The sequence below is a fragment of the Kogia breviceps genome, chromosome 1 (genome assembly GCF_026419965.1).
Source record: "Kogia breviceps isolate mKogBre1 chromosome 1, mKogBre1 haplotype 1, whole genome shotgun sequence".
Taxonomy (NCBI): Eukaryota; Metazoa; Chordata; class Mammalia; order Artiodactyla; family Physeteridae; genus Kogia; species Kogia breviceps.
The window spans coordinates 39,078,658-39,099,932 of record NC_081310.1 but is presented as its reverse complement, the minus strand read 5'-3'; the positions used below and the strand labels follow the sequence as shown (position 1 = coordinate 39,099,932).

Here is a 21,275-nt window from a genome sequence, read left to right as displayed (position 1 = left end):
CTCTGGGAATGTGAACTGATGAAAGGGTGGGGCATAAACAAAATACTCAAAAGAAAGAGAGTAGTCATACACCTTCTGACCCCTGTTTTGCCCATTATTTGAATGGCAGGCCTTTACTGTGCTTCCAAAAGCACTCCCTTTTGAGCAGGAGCCATGTTAAATGGGTATGTCCCTGGCACACATGAACAATGAAAGCACTGCCCCCAGTCTGACTGGCAAGCCTAGGGAATGCCTATATACCAGGCTAAGAAACATAAAACATACTTTCCTTTCATAAAGGCGAGTTTTCAAATAGAATTGAACCTGGTGTACAGACAAAAGGCCTGGGCTCTAGACAAGTTGAGATCTTTTGAGTTAAAGACAACCAGGCTTCCCTGGTGGCACAGTGGTTGAGAAGCCACCTGCCAATGCAGAGGACACGGTTTCAAGCCCTGGTCTGGGAAGATCCCACATGCCACGGAGCAACTAAGCCCACGCGCCAAAACTACTGAGCCTGTGTTCTAGAGCCCACGAGCCACAACTACTGAAGCCTGAGCGCCCTAGAGCCCATGCTCCACAAGAGAAGCCACCACAATGAGAAGCCCATGCACCACCGCAAGTAAGAGTAGCCCCCACTCACCACAACTAGAGAAAGCCCGCGTGCAGCAACGAAGACCCAACGCAGCCAAAAATAATTAATTCATTTAAAAAAAGAGTTAAAGACAGCCTCTAACGCTGTTATTTGCCTGATTCTCCCAATCCCTAGTGCATGTTTTAATGCCTGCAGCTCTAAAGGAATCTCCCCTCTCAGTGGTTACACAGGACATGTGCTAATCCCTCCCCTTATCCCTAACTTGCCTTGAAACACATGGGACACCAGCCCACAAGCCAGATGATGCACCTGGTCTTGAGAGTGGCAATGGTGGCATTCACATCCTTGGGCACCACATCTCCATGGCAGAGCAGGCCATGTATTTGCCATGGTGAGGGTCACACTTGACCCATATGATTGAAGGGTTTAAGCAGGCATTGGTGACCCCTGACAGCAAGAGCTGCTCATGGTAGCCCTTCTCATTTGAGACAATGTGTGAACAGGTCACCAACAGAAAGTGGATGCAGAGGTAGGGCACCAGATTGGTCTGGAACTCTGTGAGGTCCACATTGAGGGCACTATCAAAACACAGAGAGGCAAGAATGGAGAACAATCTGGTCCAGGAGCCGGTTGAGGTTGGTGTAGGTAGGGCACTTGATGACCAGGTTACAGTGACAGATATCATAGATGGCCTCACTGTCTACCATGAAGGCATAGTCCAAGTGCTCCAGGCTGGTATGGGTGTTAAGGATGGAGTTCCCAATTGCTTTGGACACTTGAGAGGCTGGATAGATAGCAAACTCCAACTTGGATTTCTTGCCACAGTCAACAGAAAGCTGCTCCATCAGCAGAGAGGTGAAGTTTGGGCCAGTGTCCTCCTTAAAGCTATGGAAGATCAAGAAACCCTGAAGCCCGGTACACTGGTCTGTCTAGGGTAAGAGATGACACTGTTAAGGATGCAGATGGCATTATCATCTTTCCCCAGCCCTCTTCTCCTGACAGGACTCTTTCCTGTCTATAAAACTACTGTGACCTAACTACAACTGTATTCACTTCTATACTTAAAAAACACAAAACTTTGAAGCATAATTTATACTTAACTGTATACATATTATTATACATACAGTGAATGCTTTGACAAATGTATATACCTATAGAATCATCAAACCAATCAAAATATAGAAATTTCCATCACTCCAGAAAGTTCTCTCATGCTGTGTTGCTTCACCTCTATAGATGTGAGAAGAGAATACCTACAAGGGGCTTGGAGTTCCGGGGAGACAGATGACCTAGAAGGGCAGTGCTGTGTGTGTGAAGTGTCAGGGGTGAGGGGAGGGGAGATGAGGGTCAGGTGGACATCGGATCTGTAGTCAGAAAGCTGAGCCCTCTCAGCTTCATAGCTCTGCCACCTAGTTGCAGGAGAGTGGGACTGGGGCTGGTGGTGGTGGTAACCAGGCCCCATCTCAGACTGGAACCCAGGAACCTGCAGGTTTAACAAGTACCCTTGGTGATTCTGATGTAGCTGTTCCTTGGACTAGAAAAGCATCAGACTATACCAGACACACGAGTAGTAACAATATAAAAGTTCTTCATTTGCAATATTACATATATCAAATCATTATGTCCTATACCTGAAACTAATATGTCATATACAATTATATATATTATATACAACAAATTTTTTTAAAGCAAAATATAAAATAAGTAGGCTTTATGTAAATTGACAACTAAAACAAATTCTCCTTTTTAAGAAAGGTCTAAGCTTAAGGGGTGCTTTGTCATATTTTCACACAGAATCCCATTCCTCAGGTCACCCGCAAGTCCTCAGTCTTTGAGCAGCAGAGAGTATGTCTGGAAAATCCCTCTAGAGGGCCAGTGCCAAAGTACTGGCTCCTAGCTGGCCTTGGTCCTGGCTCTCCTGGCCTCAGGCAAGGGATAGGATAAACTGGAAAAGTGGCTAAAAGCTAAGAGGAGCCTCTCCCAGCTGGAAAACCCTGATTAGGAGTCCAAGAACAACAAGCTGAGCTTCTGAGGCAGCTTCCTCCCACCTGCTGGGGCTAGAGACGGATCAAAAATCAAAAAAAGTTTGGATCAGACAATCAGGCTTGGCAAAGCAAGGAACCAGCAGGGCAGAAGCCAGTCCACAGGCTCCGGGCAGAGCAAGTTACTCAGACTTCTAACCCTAGATCCACACCCAGGACACGCAGCTCCCCCTAGAGGAAGCAAGTGGACAGACAGGCCAGAGGAACCAGCACCAGCCATAGGCCTGTGGTTCCCCTTTCTTCCACACAAGTCCAGCCTCCCAAGTGCGAAGGGCACTTGGTCTGCTCACCAGTTTTTGGATCCACTCCAGCACCAGATCGAGGATCTCCTTCCCCACAGTGTAGTGGCCTCGGGCAGAGTTGCTGGCAGCATCTTCGTCGCCAGATATCAGCTGCTAAGGGTAGAAGAGCTGCCTATACCTGCCAGTTCTTACCCCATCCTGTGCGGAGGAAAGGTCTCCTCCACACAGGCACTAGGACCTTTGCTGCTGAGCTCCCCCACGTAGAACCGAAGAGCAGGGCCTGAGGGCACACAGCACTCCCGAGGCCCACTTGTAAAGCCCAGTCCTACCTGGGCTGTGAGGGGGAAAGTTGGGGGGATCCCTTTTCCAGTCCCTTCCCTCTCATCATAGCCACTTCATTCTGCTTAGTAAGTAATCAGTGGTGTGTTCAGGGGAATCTCATTTGACTTTTGATTGGAATAAAAACACAGACTAATGCAGGAAACCCAGTCCACAGTTCAACAACATCTATAATAACGTCTTTAGGAAGATGGGGGAGGGGTGACATTTTCAGGAACAAGAAACTGAGGAAATCCAGACACAGGAAGGAGGAAGCAGAGAACCCCTTGAGAGCCAACAACAGCCAAGTTCACACAGGTCCACATCCTATTAAGGGACCCATTTCCGTTAAACTCAGCACCCAGTTCCTTATGCAATGTTATCCCTGAGAGCCTGAGGGTAGGGAAAGGGAAGTTTAAAGTTTCTGCTTTAATATCCACTCTTTTCTGTAGTCTTCTTTCTAGGTCTGACTCCTGGACTCAAACATCTAGTGGTTTCCCAGGCAGAGCTCTTTGACTAATCTCCCTCTCAGCACAGGAAGCCCGCAGGACCCCTCCTGAAGATAGAGTCTAGACAAAAGCAACAGACCTTATTGTTATTCTTGGCTGGTGATTGCCTGCATTCCAAGAGTTTTTCCCCTAAGCCAGAGCTCCCAGCTGATTTGGGGGATGGCAAAAATATGGGCTGGGGATGGGGAACCCACCAAGTGCCCACTCACCTATGACAGAAGGCTCCAGGTCCACAAAGACAGTCCCAGACACGTGCTTGCCAGCCCTGTCTTACTGATGGTGTTGAAAGGAGTCAGCGCAGCTCCCCAGTGCCTTGTTGCTGGGCATAGTGCCACTGGGCTGGATGTCGTGCTCCAGGCAGTAGAGCTCCTAGTAGGCACTACCCATCTGCACCCCAGCCTGGCCCACAGGGATAGAGATACACTCATGCTCCAGAGGGAAACAGAGCTGTGGCATGGTCTGCGGAGGGCTGGGGGCTTTAAAAGACTTCCGTGGGAGCACCCATTTATCTGTCCTCCCTGGAGCCTGAAGCCTAGCAGTGCATTACCTGGTTCCCTTTATTGGGTTCCCTTTCCAGGCCTTCCCACACTTTAAGCCCCTCATTTTCTCTTCATTTACCCAGGGCTTGAGAACAAAGATGGCTAAAGCCTAGATCTTCTAGAGAAAGTCAATACCAAGCAGCCAAACCCCACTGCCTAGTGCCCTGTCTTGCTGGCTGGGATGATTCTAGAAGGCACAGAGCCCCCCGCATGCCGAGATAGAGCACCCTGGAGCTTCTAGCCCTAGACCCCTAGGAGAACGAGTCTCCAAGGCCAGGACTTGGTGTCCTCCATACCCTGAAGTGGGCAGAAGATGGAGTTCAGGTCTGTGGGTTATCGGATGCACAGACTCTGGAGTTAGAGCGCTTTGAAAGCTCATCTGCACCCTCCCCTTTTGGGGGGATATGCACCTTCTCTGGACACTTGTCCTGGCCCCCTGAGTACAGATGGGTTAATCCAGATAACTGCTCGAGGGTCACAATGAAAGCAGAAAACTCACCTCACCCATCCACTCTCCTCACTGAAGTCTCCTGTGATGGACAGACTCTCCCAGCTTCTGGTCCTTCAACCCAACCCAGTCTAGACCTTCCCAGATGCAGAGGGGGTCTTCTAGAACATCGGCAACAGTTTCACAATTCAGTTTAGCTAGGAATTGTCCTCCAAGACAGCCTCAGAGCCTCCACAGGGGTTCAGCCCAGAGGTGGGGATCCCGAGATTCCCGGGAGGCGCCGGGGCCTGTGTACACACCCTGACTTCTCCCTTTTAACTGAGGGACTTCGCGTCCTTGGGCACCGCAACAGGACAGAGGTGGGACAAAGCTCACTGACACCCCTGTTCGGCTACGGACCAAACATCATACGCCTCAGACCTCCGGCCCGAGTCCGGCCACCCAGCCTCAGAACCCGAGCGAACCTGCTGGAGGCTCCCCGCAGTCCCGGTCCCCGCCCCCGAACGGGCGTGGTGTCCGAGACAGGCGTGCAGCACCGCCCCCCGCCCGCGGTGGGGAAACCCGCGGACCCGGGTCTCCCGCCACGCCGAGTCCGCCTCCGACGGGAAGGCGCGGAGAACAGCCGGGCTCCGACGCCCTGTCCGCCCGGCCTTTCCGCGCAGCCCACCGTCGCCTCCAAGTCTCCCAACGCCCCCCAAGCCCGGGATGCCGGCGTCCCCTCACCGTGGTCTCTCGGAGAGGTGGAAGCTGCGGAGGGCCCCTGGAGTGCGGGCGCTCCTCGAGTCCCCAGCCGCACCCCACCCTGCGGCTTAGAGTCCCCGCCGAGCCGCCGGCCTTGCCCCTTAGCCGGGCTCCAGTTGGGAGGGGGCCACCCCCGCGCGCCTCTCTCGCTGCCAGGCCCCCACCCGCGCCCGCCAGTCTCTCCACTACCGGTAGGCCGCCTGCGAAATATCTCCGCCTTGGCCGGCTCCTGGGAGGTTTGCAAAGCCCAAGGGAGAGAAAGCCTCAGGGGTTCGAGTCCTCCGGCCAGCTTGACCCTCTTCTTTGGTGGTGTATGCTGGGTCTGAGAAGCTGAAGCTTTCAGGGGATGCCTCATTCTGCTTTTGTCTTCCGTCTTTACCCGGGCAACACCGCGGACCTGGTGGGAAAAGCGCATAAACCTTGGAGGGCGATGCAGACTTGAGGTCCACAAACACCAGAGAAAGAGAGATGCTGTGATGAGAACCAGGTGCTGGGAGTTTCGAAGGAGGGACAAAATGCGGCTAGGGTGGAGGAGTGGTGGGCAGACAGGTGTGGGCGAGAGTATCGCAGGTGCAGGTAATTGAAGTATTACCCTTGACTGGGGGGTGGGGGTGGGCAACTGTTCCTGTTCAGGTGGCTCAGATTTCCAAAAGAGCAAGGGGTACAGGCTGGCTGAAGCAGATCCAAGAGGCCTTGTGGGGTGGAAATGAAAAAGCAGGCTAGGGTCTTGAATGCTAGTCTGAAGCATTTGCACATAATTCCACTGACTCAGGGGAACCATTGAGGGTCTTTGATCAGAGGAGTGATGTGATCAGAGCAGCATTTTAGGCAGTACATAGATGTTGATCGTATGTCCCCCATTCCGGGGGTGGTTTCCTATTTTTCCATGCTAAAGGGCATACACACATTTTCCCTCTCCCCAAGCTGTTTGTCAGCTGTCTAAAATGAAGTTTTACTTCTAAATACTTAACAAATTATTCCATTTCCTAATTAGGGAGGGTTAATTAGTGCTTGGCTTTATAAAATGATTGGGCACACCACAGTGATTACCCTTAACTATTTGTGCAGCACATTCCAGAGGAGCCCAAACATCTGTCATCTCCTAGTCTCACTTCCTAGTGGAAAGGTGACTGCACCCAGCTTATTCGGGTCAGGCCTGGAGACTTGAATTCTTGCCTTAGAAAACCTGCAGTTGTAAATGACTTTCTGGTGATAGAGCACAGGAAGACTTAAAGTTACTGTGTCACTCGCCAGTGCCCCCCTGGATTCCTGCAACTGTTTTTCCACAAGACTCTAGCCATGTCATTTGAAAGTATCCTGAAATAATTTTAAACTTAATGCTGAGGTGGCAAAAGTGGTTTAAGCCCAGGGTGCGAGGTTAACTTTCGAACTCTGAAAAGTATTCTCTGGTCTCAACCCTTGGATTTTATGAGGCTGCCAGCTCTATAGTGGATGCCTCTGGTCAAGGGATAAGATGTGAGTGTGTGTGTGAATATTCAAGTAAGTATCAATACTTTGAAAACCCTTGTATATACAAAGCTAAGACATGGTTACTCATTGCCTGTCACTGCCCCAAACAAAACTCAAATATTGTGTCCTACTGAAGGTGGGCATATCAATGATTAAAATGAAGCTACTTGGCCATAAACTCAAAAAGTCAAACTCAAGACCATCATCTCTTCCTTGCCTCTCCTCATTAGGCATCCATTCCACCCGCTAGTAGAGTCGACCAGTTAAAAACATCCTTCCACCCCTCCACTAAATAGAGTGCACTCTAACCAAGGGATTATAAATACATTTGAAACAGTGACATCCTAGTGTTATTTTATGGAAATGACACAAACCCTCCTCTCTTGATGTAAATATGCTTCTTTACATCACACCAATTAAAATTAGTCCTTTTATGAGGTATTTGGATTTATTTCTATTATCTAAACTGCTTCCAAGTTTAGACTTATTTTTTTGTTTGTTGGTTTTTTGTTTTTGGCCCTGAAGTTCTCAACCAGGGATTGAACCCGGGTTCCCAGCAGTGGAAGTGCTGAGTCCTAATCTCTGGACTGCAAGGGAATTCCCTAGATTTTTATTTTTAACTTTTCCTTCTCCTTTTCTCTATATCACCTGTCAACCTGAAAAATAAAAGAGTCAATTATTTTACTAGCAAAATGGGTTTATTTGGGAGTAGCCGAGAATTGCAATTCAGGACAGGCAAGCTATGGTGAATCATGGGCAGGTCCAGAGAACAAAGGGCTTGCTTTTATTAGGTTTTAGGAAGAAATTGCTAGGGTTGTTTTGAACAAAGGTTCATTGGAGAAGAGCCAGAGTCTGAGGTTGTGGCAGTTTCTCATTGGCTGCAAGTGGTAGTTAGTGCATTCTTGCTGGGTCAGGGAGGGATCTTCCTTTTTCTTGAAAGCAGGAGATAAAACTGCTCTGTGAAAAACATCCTCCCTTATACCAGAAGAGAAGGAACATTCTTCCTTTTTGCTGCTGGTTATGCAGGCTGCAGCAAGTGGCAGGTGGGTGAGAGCTCCCTCTTTAGGGCTTCCCAACTCTATTTAAGATGAGGTTTCTTTCATTTTCACATTTCCCTCTTTGATCACCATCTTTCCTTGAAAGCATCGCATTTAGAGGTTTTGTCCCTTGTTGCCAGGAAGGAGCTTTCCTGGTTGTCCTGCCCCACATTGGAGGGAAAGTGCAGACTGGAAACCACTGAGGCCACATTTGAGGGAAAAAGAAAAGTAGGAGGGAAACTCTCAGGCATTTCCCATTTAAAGTCTTTATCTTATCAAGGCCATAAACATTGGAGATCATCTTAAAGTGCTGAGCTAGTATCACCCTTTTTGTGTTACTGAAGCAAACTTGGAGCCACTCACCCATGCACAGTAAAGCCAATCTACTGACACCAGGTTGTGATGAAGGAAAGTGCAGTGCTTATTGCAGAGCACCAAGTGAGGAGTCCAGGTAGCTAGTGCTTAATAGACCCAAACTTCCTGATGGCTTTCAGGAAAAGGTCTTTAAAGACAGGGTGAGGGAGGGGAGTTGTGGGGTGCATGCTCAGCTCATGGAAATATTCTCATTGGTTGGTGGTGAGGTAATTAGGAGTCAACATCATCAACCTTCTGGTTCCCAAATGGTCTGAGGTCTATGTGCTTGTGGGCCGCATAAGTTAACTTCATCCACCTGGTGGGGATTTCAGTATCTGCAAAATAGCTCAAAGGATATAGCTCAGAATATTTGCTATAGCCCTTGAGGAGGAACTAAAGGTCCTTGACTTTGTTTAATGGCTACTATTATTATTTTGTCTTGCTTGACTGTTTTCCTTTCTTTATGCATTTTCTCACTTCTTTGATTAAATGTATTCTTTGGAACTCAGGGAAGACCTAAGAGGCTAAAGTTTTCCTACAGACAGAGGCAGGTGGAGGACATGCCAGGGAGAGTGGGGGTGGGGGTGAGGGGATCTGTCTCCAAAAGGCCCCATAGGGTCCTGTTCAGTTACATTGGGTATATGTCATTTTTATAAAGATTTCACAGGCACAAAGCTTAAAATGATTATGCAAAGTACAGTTAAAAGTAATATGACAGGTTCAGTTTGCATGATGGTTCTGAACGAGGAGCCTAAATCTGACGGTAATGCTAAATAGGTTAAAAAAGGGGGGGTGTCAGGTGAAATTTGTTGTAACCAGTGGGCTAGTTCCCTGATCTTGTATAATTAAATGCCTCTAGAGGCATTTAACCATGTGTAACTGGTGGTATTTACTATCGAAAAAAATGCCTTCTTGTTCAGCACGTAGGTAATCAAGGGCTATGCGAGTTTCCAAAACTATTGATACTTTAGCTAATGAGTCAAGTGATCCTTGTTGGCTTGCTATTGCTTTGGCTGTGGAATTGACTAGCTCTCCTAATGTTTGGAAAGATTTTTAATCATGCATTCACTGGAACTTATTCTGACCCAGAGGAGAAAGGCTCTCCCTTTGGAGGCAAACTCAGAGTCAGGTAGGCCTCCTGGAAGTTCTCTTTTAAGGAGGCTTAATGGAGTGGACCAATGGAAGGCTTCAAACATCTTACTCTGTAGCTGATGCCAAGGGGTTGCTGAGTGAAATTAGCAGTAGCACTTGGGACAAGCGAAAAAATTTGTTACAAGATGGACGAAAGGGTCACCATTGTCATGAATGGATTGAAGTTTCCGGTGGCAAACACAACAATTAGGTAAGTGTCCCCCTTTTGTAATAGATTGAAAATGCAGATAAGAGCATTGTCTTTCCAAGAAGAGGGAGAGGATAAGGCAAGAAGTAATAGAGGAAAAAGGTACACAGGCCTGGTCCAGTCATTTTGGGAAGAAAGATGTGTCCTTCAGCTGTTTCCTTCAATTCCTGATCAGCTTGATTCAGCAGTCTCCAGTGCTTGTTATAGGATGGGATGCCAGGTGGAGTCTTCTTTAGCTGTGAGAAGTTTACCCAAGGTTTGAGTCTCTTTGACATTTTGCTGCATCTGGGTAGTGAGGGGGACCTTGGTGTAGTCCTTTCCAAGGAAATTCAAAGGCAACCTTTGTTCTTATTGATTCCAAATCAGAAGGGTTGGAGAAAATTGGAAACATTAATTTGGAGATTTGTAGTTAGATATTGAAGAAACAAGAAGACTTTAGGACCCTGTCCAGCTTATAGATATATAACAAAACCTTAAAGAAAATTAACAGGACAAGAATCTAATATCTACAAAGGTGCAAACATAATTTCGCTCTCCATAACTATCCCCCTTTTATCAAAAATAATCATAGTAAAACTAATTTGTATTAAATTTGGCTTGATTATTATTTACATAAATGCAGTAAGAATAGTGATTGATCATATAAGCTCTTTTTAAGATTACTTTGCTGGAAACTTACAAGCAAGGTACCAGGCTTATTTTTCCAAGAAGTTCCTTAAAATTGGTCATATCTGAGTCTACGTAGCTCTCTCTCAAATATGACATTCCAGTCAAAGCCTTGGCAATGTAGTCAGTATTTCCAGTTGTATCCTGTTATAAGAACAGGTTCTCACTGAATTCAAGTAAATAACTAACTGTACTGTCAGGAAAAAATACTTAAGAGTTTCCAAATTCTGGAAGGATCAGGTAGGAAAAGATAAATATTTCATCTTTGTTTACAATTGCTGTAAGTCACAGATGCTTAAGAGAAAAAGTTTCCTTAAATCTGGAAAAGTAAACATTAGGGGACTAACATAAGAAGTCATAAAATTTATAATCATCCTCAAAAAGACTTCATTCAGAAAAGTAAAACATTAGGGAACCAGCATAAAAAATCGTAAAAATTATAATCATCCTCATTTGTTAATTCAGCCTCCTGTAAATCCTGTTGATCTTGATCTTGGGTTAGCAGCTTTATGAATCAATTAATTTTCTGTTAAAGTTTTAGAAACTTTCACCCAGTTCAGTGTTATGATCTTAAAGTTATCAGAAACCTGCATTCTAGAGCAGTGGTCCCCAACCATTTTGGCACCAGGGACTGGTTTTGTGGAAGACAATTTTTTTCCCACGGACGGGGGTTGGGTGGGGGGAGGATGCTTCAGGTGGTAACATGAGCAATGGGGAGTGGCAGATGAAGTTTCTCTGGCTCCCCTGCTGCTCACCTCCCACTGTGTGGCCTGGGGGATTGGGGACCCCTGTTCTAGAGTATCTGTTAGGGTCTTTTCAGGAATCTCCTTGAAGATGAAGCACTTTTATAGGAATATTTTTGCAAAGCATCAGAGTAAAACAATAACTCTCTGTGAATGACAAAAGACTTAAATGTCAGTTATTAAAGATCCAATAAGAGTCCATTATGATGGAATTGACATGGGAATTTGGTAAGTTCTAGGACACACATTTTAAGATAATAGCTAGAATTATGAATGATAATACACCAGAACATATCAAGATTTCTAGGAATGTCATATAATTTCTGGAACATTTATAACATATACAGATGCAATATAAAGAAGGCTTAGTATTATTTCTTATTTGACAATGCTTCCCATGTAATTTCCCAAATAAGCCTAATTAGTTTAATATCCCCTTTTTAATAAAGAGAGAGAACAGATCCTTCCAGATGCTCCAGAGGCCCTCCAAAAAAATCCCAAAGTTAGTTTAAGGTCAAAAAGAGTTCATTTATAGTTTGATTTTGGGGAAGTTTTTCAAAAATATCAAAAATTTTGGACATGACTAAATTGGATCACAGATCATTATAAAATAATATTTATTTAACTAAAGTGACAAAAAGATTTCAAAGGTTAGAACATTGTTGCTGGGGCAGGGAGGAATCTGCCTTCTTTTTTTTAAAAGCAGGAGATAAAATTCCTATGTGAAAAATGTCTTCCCTTATCCCAGAAGAGTAATATTCTTATCTTCCTTCTTCCTTCTGGTTATGCAATCTGCTAGGAGTGGTACCTGCATGACAGCTACCCCGTTGAGGCTTCCTGACTCCACTTAAAATGAGCTCAATTTATTTTCACAGTATACTTGGGAATCTACTGAAACACTAAACACTACAGAAAAGACTTGGGCTCTGGACTCATACCATCTAGGTACCAATTCAGCCCTCACTGAAGGAAGTTTGCTAACTTTTAAAACCTGTAAAATAAGGATAAGATAGTATTACCTACCTCATATGGTTGTGGGAATTAAAAGTGCATTATAGTATTCGGCATATATTGTATGACATGGGCAATTCATTCCTTCTCTCTGAACTTCTGTTACTAATATGTAAAATGAGAAGGTATAGGACTCTACGTGTTCTCTAGATTTTCAGGCCTAATGTCCTCTATATTACTGCTTTACTTTCGAGTTTGCCTTTTTGATGACTGTTCCCATCTCTGTTCTTACTTCTAGACCTTTACTTTCCAAATTCTAAATCTATAGTACGTTTCAATTTCATCCCATTTGTATTTTGAGATTGCACCCTTTGTATTTTGTACACACAATCTCATCCCGTAATAAAAACAAATCAAAAATTATTTAAATATGAACATTTTCAGAGGCTGAAACATGCAGATGGCAGACATCAAATCACTGGTATACGTCGCTTCCGCCAGAGCGCTGCCGGGAGTTGTAGTCTGACGCACAGGCACACACCTCCCCGCCTCTCCAGTTTGAAAAGCGGGAGGAAGGGCGGGTGGGCGGGGCGTTAAGGCTGAAGCGCGCTCGAAGCCACGCCCCCGCCCCTTTCCGCTCGCCCGGTTCGCCCTGGAGGGGCGCGCCCGGCTGTGGATGGGGCGTGGCCTTTTCCTGGGGGCGGTGCTGCCGAGGCCGGCGTCCTCCGGGAGGTCCTGGTTCCCCCCACCCGAGGGCGGCGGGATCGCGGGGCGGGCCTGGCGGGAGGGTGGCGACCCGGCAGGCGGGGCGGGGGCGGGCTGGCTCTGGCTCCTTCTTCCTCCGCATGTGGCTGGCGGCCGCAGAGCAGTTCAGATCGAGCACTCCCGGCCGCCCGCGTCCCCTTCGGGCTCTCCTCACGTCTCTGGAGCCATGGCGTTCGCAGAGACCAACCCAGCGGCATCCTCCTTGCCCAACGGCGACTGCGGCCGCCCCAGGGCGCGGCCAGGAGGGAACCGGGTGACGGTGGTGCTCGGCGCGCAGTGGGGCGACGAAGGCAAGGGGAAGGTGGTGGATCTGCTGGCGCAGGACGCAGACATCGTGTGCCGCTGCCAGGTGAGGCGGCCGGGCTCTGATGGGAAGCCGGCCCCTGAGCTCGGGCCCAGAACTCGCATCCACCGTCCAAAATAAGGTGTCACCTTGAGGTTCTTTCCTCTTATTATGAGCTGCGGCGACGTGGAGAAATGGCGGGAGGTCGGAGACCCCTGCCCTGGGGCCTTGGGCTGAGGGCTCGGGGTAGCTCAGGAGGAAGATGCGGCTTGACGGAGAGCCTTTGAGATGCGCGATGCCTGGGGAGTTGCAGTTTTCGGTCTGGGGACCAGTGCTCAAGTCCAGGACTGAGGCCGGGGTGGAGGTGGGCTACTGTTCGAATTTCAGGAGCTACCGCCCGAGGCCTGCTGGCGACTCCGGGCGGAGACCCTACGGGGCCGCAAAACCTACCCCATCATCACCTATCCACTCAGAGAGACCAAGTGGGCCGAAACGCCCTGAAATCCAGACTCACCACTCCCCCACCTGCAGGCCCCAAGCTTGTAGATCTTTGCCTCCTGCGGTACACTTTGTTGACGTGAGAACCCACCTCCGGGGCTTAGGGCTGTTTAATGACTGTTTAGTGTCCCCGGTTTTTTTACTCGGTACCCGGTATAGTATACCGGAGAGATTAATATACCGGGGAGATTAATTTTACATGTTGGTCCCAGAGGTGGGAATCCCACCCAGCTCTTTTACGATTGAGGCACGTGAAATACACGAGTGTCAAATCTAGTATTTAGAAATATTTACAGTGTTACGCTCACATCTAGAGTGAACTTTCGGGAAATGGAATGGTAAGGTACTTCCTACCGGGAGACACGTGGTTTTCAATGTAAGCCTTCTTCCTATTTGTCGTTTGCTTTGAAGCAGCCTAGAGGTTAGGCCTTTGTAAAGGCTCGTAGATAACTATTACCAATTTCAAAATTCGAAATAGTTGAGCAATAACCGCTTTCAAAACGAATGGTAGTGTAATATCTGAAGTTAACTACTGTCTGTTTAGGTTGCAAGAATGTTTCTTCTTCATGAACTTACCTGGCACAATATAATGATGCTGTGTACGTTCTAACAAGTTCATAGGCCCACTTGATTGGAAGTTTTCAACCTCAAATTGAGTACCATTTGAGCATGCAGAAAAGGTAATCGTAGCCACATCAAAGTTAAATAAAAATCTTGTTTTTTGCGTGCAGAAATCCATCCTGCCGGTTCCTTGGTTAAGACAGCTGTTGCACCAGTTGCCTCTTAGTATTACCAGTAGCATCACCACCACCACCTCCCTTCCAGCCTTCTATTCCTCCACCCTTCTGGCAACACACATACCTTACTTAATAACACCCCTGAAGGGGTTGCCTCACACTGCCTTAGGAGCTGCTCCAGAAGGCTGGCCTTCACCTTCTTTTTGTCTTAAAATCAGATCTGGCTGTGCTGTGGGGAAAGAAGTATGAAAATACCTAACTCTTTCTAGGTAGGAGGGGATAGAGGCTGAGACCTGTTTATTTACTTCATGGTCATTTCTGACATCTTCCTTACACAGAAATAGTAGTGCTTGGGTTCAGCTACATTATGGCTTTTAAGAAGGTTTTGGGAATGTGACCATTTTGTCTTTATTCTGAAAAATCCTCTGTTCTAACATCCCTTTGAAACGTAGTAGAATTAGTTTGTTGATTGGAGAAGGTGCTACTGTGTTACTGTAAAAAGTAGTCTTGAAGGAGGTCATGGACCAATCTGATCTGATGCCCTTGGAAAGTCTAGAGAGAAGTGACTGAGAAGGAGCCAAGTTTGGCTTTAAAATGTTAGCTGAAGATAGAGAAGAAACATATGAGCAGACTTGTTAGGCAGACTTTACTCACCTGGAAAGTTTTGACTTACTACCTTCCTTACATAATTTAAAAAGTGTTGTATTCTAGTGCCTTTTAAGAGCTCATCATTAGAAGGATTCTTATGTTTTGTTAGTGCAGGCAGATAAGTAATGAATAGACTTAAGAATATCCCTTGTGATTCACCTTGGTAACTTTGTATCATCTGGTCAGTCCTGGTAAGCTGACATCTGCTTAGGGAAGTTCTCCTGACTTATAAAATTGATGGTTATGGAATGTTGAAATTCTTAATAAGTATGTACAGAGAGCTGGGAAAAGTCAACTTTAGGAAAGACATTTTGAGCTTGAATTGCCATGTTTGATGATTCAAATTTTGTGTATTATTGAAAATAACATGCACTTTGTTAGAGTTTAAGCAGTATATTTTTGTCATATTCACACCATGATCTCAAATTTTATACAGTCTTTCTCCGGAAGTGTTATACACATAATGTATCTCTAATGGAATCATAAAATAAGGAATTTTTTCCAATAAAAATACATTTTTTAGAAGAAAAGCTGACACTGCATTTAACTATATATTTTAATATATAAAATGCCTTTTGGGAAAGAATATGTGCAAAGCTAGTGGCATTTTCATCATCATAGCACTTAAGACCTGTGTTTTAGATTCAAGATTTATAGGAAGTTACTTATAACTTGTTAGATACACTAGATCCTTAAATAAGTGTGTAGGACTTGCATGAAAGGATGACTTAATTTTAGATCGATAGGTCTTTTAAGAAAAAGAGAAGAAAAATTAAGTATAGGACCGATTCCTGGCACAGTTAATTCATCCAACAATCACATAATGAATATCTACAGGGGACCACTTAGCCCCAGAGTTAAAAGCTAAAAAAGGCAGGGCTTGTGCCCACAGGGAGCTTATAGTCTAGTGGACAACTATTTCTTAAACAAGTATTTCCCAGGGTGGGGATAGAGAAGGGTACTACTACAGGTTTTTCAAAGCGTTAAAGTATGGGAATAGGAAGGCTCCTTCCTGGCAACACAAAAATAGTTTTATTAGGAGAATATTACTGTTTTTTTTTCTCCCCAAATACTCTCAAAATAAACTATTATTCTTTATTTTCTTTATTTTGTTGAGTAGAAACGACAGAGATTTTAACTATTGTACTTTATACCAGACCTTAAGCATGGCCTTATTTATTGTTCTGGAGAAAGTAAAGCTTGGTAGTCTTAGCTACAACTACAGGCATGAAGTTGCCTGTAATCAGGAATAGGTAGAAGAGTATTTCTTTGTGTTTTTTCCCCAGGGCTTTAAAGTTAATATAAAGAGAAAATTAACTAAAATTAATTATAAAGGGAAAGTATATAAAGTTGGCCATAAAAGTAAACACAATGAAAAAAATGTTAATTTATAGCTAGATGCTGGTATTTGCTGAAGGCTCTGAAACCAGCTATTAGCAAGTGGTAAAGAAATGTAAAGGACATACCAGCCGCAACTGAGATGTTCTCCTTGAAATAATCAGAAAGGTTGAAAGATAATTTAAAAGAGAATAATTTCAGTGTTTTTTAATGCCTTGACCTTATACAGCTAAAATTATCTTCTAAACCACTTCCCATAATTTTGAAGATGGTGGAGAATTAGCATTTAAGGTAAGCCATTCTTCCAGTTTTATAACAATTGCTATTTCTGTGTCTCCTATCAGGATTGTTTTTTATATATGTAGTATTTCCCAAGTGCCTACATAAGTGTATACCAGTGTGTGGTGTACTTGGTTAACTCCTGCTTTCTCAGATTACTGTGTTTTCCCTACTAGAATGTACGTTTTCTCAGAAAGAGGACTTATTCCTTTTTTGTTTTCTTCCATAGCACCAGGTACTGTGTGAGGCAGAGAGGAGGTAAATACTCAACAAATATTTATTGGGTGACCTGGATCACCCTTAGAAATTTCTGTGAATTCAGTAGTTTAGCCCTTTAGTGTATTATTTTATCATACCCTTGGACAATTTAATTGACTATTGGCATGAGTTTAACGTACAATCCCCAACTTTCCTTGGATTAACATTTGTTAAGTAGTTTGTTTTGTTTGTTTTTTTTTTTTTGTGGTATGCGGGCCTCTCACTGTTGTGGCCTCTCCTGTTGCGGGGCACAAGCTCGGGACGCGCAGGCTCAGCGGCCATGGCTCACGGGCCCAGCCGCGCCGCGGCATATGAGATCTTCCAGGACCGTGGCACGAACCCCGTGTCCCCTGAATCGGCAGGCGGACTTTCAACCACAGCGTCACCAGGGAAGCCCTGTTAAGTAGTATTTTTAGCTAGTATTTTTCACGTACCATTATGTTCAAAGGTTTTACTAGTTTATTTTAGACTTATTTCTTGTATCTATGAGAAAATAGATAACTGATAATTGTATCATTTTTGTGTATTTCCTCAGCAGATTTCAGTTGAATGCCCTGTGATTCTAGTAAATAGTTTTTCCTTGTTGAGGGCAGTAGATCTCAAAGTTTGGTCAATGAGGATGTCCTAAGTTGTTCACTATTTAAACTTATTGTATTAGTGTATATAATATACCATTATCTCTATTTTTGAGGCATATATTTTTAAGTTATATGAGGTCATCTCAGTATCAGATCAGTATTATTGTTTCTTGAATTTTGGTGAGAATGGGTGGGTTAGTTTGGTAGTTTTCGGTATCTCTAGGAAAAACTTTTGCCTAGAACAAATCTAGAGTGAACTGGTAAATTGATAATATAGTTAATAGCTTACTTACTGTAACTGAATACAAATCTACTTATAGTATCTTTTGGGGACTAGGTCAAATTTTGACACCAAAGATTAATGTGGTTGAGCTACATACCAATAAGTGAAGTCTGGTGATATTAGAATACTTTTATCTAACGTCAAAGGGATATTGAGGTATTCAGTATTGTCTGGGGAAAGCAATTGAAAAGAACAGTAAGTATGTATAGCACAGGGAACTATACTCAATATTTTGTAATAACCTATAAGGGGAAAAGAATCTGAAAAAAATATTTTTGTATGGGACTTCCCCGGTGGCACAGTGGTTAAGAATCCGCCTGCCAATGTAGGGGACATGAGTTCGATCCCTGGTCTGGGAAGTTCCTACATGCCACGGAGCAATTAAGTCCGTGTGCCACAACTACTGAGCCTGCTCTCTGGAGCCCACGAGCCACAACTACTGAAGCCGGTTCGCCTAGAGCCTGTGCTCCGCAACAAGAGAAGCCACCGCAATGAGAAGCCCGCGTACCGCACCGAAGAGTAGCCCCCGCTCGCTGCCACTAGACAGAGCCCGTGTGCAGCAATGAAGACCCAACGCAGCCAAAAATAAATAAATAAATATTTATTTTAAAAATATATATATGTATGTATAACTGAATCACTTTGCTGTACACCTGAAACTAACACAACACTGTAAATCAACTATACTTCAGTTAAGAAAGAAAGAAGAAAGAAAAAGAAAGAAAGAAAAAGAAAAGAAAAGAACAGTAAATAGAGGATAGTTCCCATGCTACTTTGGCTCCAAGATGGAATGGTTCTTTACACTGGACCAACTTTTAATTATATTTAATTCAAGATAATAAAATTTCCTCTTTAAAATATAAGAGGTCCCATGAAATTTTTAAAAATGGGGTTTTTGTATCAAGCTTTTAAAAACCCTTTTAAAGGAAGAATTTTATTCATGAGGGAAAACTTTTTTGACTTGAAATCTGCAGTTCAATTTCAATGTTTTAAGAAAATACCTCCATAAATGTAATGATTAAATGAATTTTTATCAAGCATTTAGAGAGCTGCACAACATTATTGGTTTATGCATTTTTTGCTTGCATATCTGATCTTCCTGACTATGACCCTGGTCATCTCTGACCATTGTTTAGTAAGTGTGTGTATTAGAGATTGGTACCTAGAGTCTAGAGCTTCTTAATTAGGAACCTGAGATCCTCCAAGGCAATGCCTCATTCCATTTTCATTGTGAGTAGTTGTTTTATAATGGTAATTTAAGGTACAAAATACAAGGTACTTGAGATTTTTGTCATTTGTGTGACATTTATCTGTGTATGAAACTGGAAGGTAACCATAATACTGTAAGGTAAAGCAGATACTGTAAGCCTTTAAGAGATAACTGAGCAGTATACTTGGATGTCTTTGCTAAAAAGAAATTCAGATACCCTGTATATGTTTTCCTATCTAGTGTGTCTGGTTACTGTTGAATAGTTTAATTTGATCAACTTACTGCTAGTAACTTAAACCTTCTCTACTTTGAAATCATAAGTTAATTGCAATTATATGAATGTTTTTATAAAAGAATAGTCATCCTTGTTTATAATTGCTTTATGGCTATGGATTTATATGTTTTAGTTTTGGCAAATAGTGAAGTGTTTCATCAGGAAAGGGACACAGGCCTTTCAGTGTTTACCAAGAAAAACAGCACAGGTAGTAAGCACCGACTCAAAAGATTGTTAGGACCGACTCAAAAGATGGTTAGGTTTCTAAGAAGCTTGAAGACAGGTAGGAAGTGGGAACACTTTTTTGATTACTGGAGTAGTTCAAAGGCATGGGGTCTGAGGCATTGCTGTGCTCTGCTGTAATCCATAGTGTTTACTCTGACTTCTTGATTGATGTTCATTTTGAGCTCTGATTACTGTACAGTGTTCATGTATTCAGAGCAAAAAGGACAAAGAGAAGACACATACTATTTTAGAGGCCTAAGTGGCCCGAGAAATGCCTCTTGGCTATGTGCATGAAATTCTTAGCCCACAACACTATTGCTAAAAAGAGACATCATTGTTTCGGGTTGTAACACTGACTGCCTTCATCTCCTCTCCCAGCAGAAACTCACTTAGTTGCTGGAGTGATTTTTGGGAAGAGGAAGACCTAGGAGCAAACTAAGAAGTTAAGACTGAGGAGTCACTTTTGCAGACTAATGTCATTTTGTTCCTGTCTAAATTTTTTTTTTCTTTTCTTTTCTTTTTTAAATCTCTCCTGGACCTTCTTAATTAGAAACATATCAACATTTCCTGATCCAAACTTTTATTCTAGAGTTGGGCTTGACAGCCTCTGGTTCTGAGGAGTGGTGGAAAGAAACTTTAAAACACTTGTCTTCTGACTTTCTTAAGTTTAAAATTAAATTGGGGGGGGGGAGTACACATGGAAACAATATAAAAGAATTAAATACTATTTTTTTGAAATATACCTTCCAAAACCCCAAGAAACAAACAAACCAGTGGAGCCCAAAAGTGGCTTCATATTGTGTGGCAAGTCTCTGAGGAAAAATATGAGTCTGTAATGCTTTATATGATATTTAAGAGAACAGTTACAAAATAACTAAATAATATTATATCATCCCTGTATCCTGCAGTACCATGTTTTAGAGGTTTGTTCTTGACAGTATACATATTAAAATTTAGAAGTTAATCATTTTTTAATTGAAGTATAGTTGATTTACAGTTAGTTTCAGGTGTACATAAGTTAATCATTTTATATTCAGTTATTACTAGCACAAGATGTGAACTTAGAGAGCCAGCTGTATACATACCATGTTGCAATTAGTTTGTTTTGTGAATCATTTGGATTCTTTGTCTGCAAGCATTGGAAAGAGATTGTCTTAAGCAAAATGCCAGTATGTTTAAAGGAAGACCAAGATGGCTAAACCTTAGAGTGGCCTGAGACAAAGGCAGACGGCTCCTGGGATCTCAGCAGACAGAACTGGCAGCCTTTCTCTTTAGGATGCTCCCTTAGGTGATAGCCATCTCTGACTTTGAAAAATCAAATTCCCAAGAGAGAGAAGCTTGATTGCCTCAAGCTTGGATCAGGTTTCCCTGTCTGGATCAATTACTGTGGCCAGAGGGGATGATTACTATGATTTACAAAGTAAGGGGTGAGGGGGAAGCGAAGCAGAGGGACCGAACCTCCAAAAGGTATAGCTGACCTACAGTTAATTTCATATGAGAAAATTAAGAAATGAGGAAACATTAATTCAGGGTGATTCTCATTTGTAAACTGTTTTCTAATATCACTGTAGACCTCTAGTGCTTTTCTAGAGGGAAGAATGTTTGGTGTTAAGTAGGTTTTTATTATTTTAACTCTAATTAAAATAATGAGAGTTAGCTGTATTTTTTTTTTTTTTTTTAGAACATGTTGGGGGTAGGAGTTTATTAATTTATTTTTTTTTTCTGTGTTGGGTCTTCGTTTCTGTGCGAGGGCTTTCTCTGGTTGTGGCAAGCGGGGGCCATTCTTCATCGCGGTGCGCGGGCCTCTCACTGTCGCCGCCTCTCGTTGCAGAGCACAGGCTCCAGACGCGCAGGCTCAGTAGTTGTGGCTCACGGGCCCAGCTGCTCCGCGTCATGTGGTATCCTCCCAGACCAGGGCTCGAACCCGTG

The 21,275-nt window shown here is 43.9% G+C and overlaps 1 protein-coding gene and 1 pseudogene across 2 annotated transcripts in view; one reads left to right on the top strand and one right to left on the bottom strand.

Annotated features, from left to right (window-relative positions):
* Window positions 1-828: 828 nt before the first annotated feature.
* LOC131752250 (tubulin alpha chain-like) lies at window positions 829-4,138 on the bottom strand (annotated as a pseudogene).
* Window positions 4,139-12,680: 8,542 nt separating this feature from the next.
* The window catches only part of ADSS2 (adenylosuccinate synthase 2), a 93,195-nt gene continuing 84,600 nt past the window's right edge, over window positions 12,681-21,275 (top strand). Inside the window, exon 1 of one of the 2 annotated variants that reach the window (XM_059068177.2) lies at window positions 12,681-13,084. In XM_059068177.2, coding sequence (XP_058924160.1) covers window positions 12,902-13,084 — 183 coding nt within the window. In that variant the 5' untranslated portion in view covers window positions 12,681-12,901. The remainder of the gene's footprint in view (window positions 13,085-21,275) is intronic. The other variant, XM_067030737.1, reaches the window with a different exon arrangement.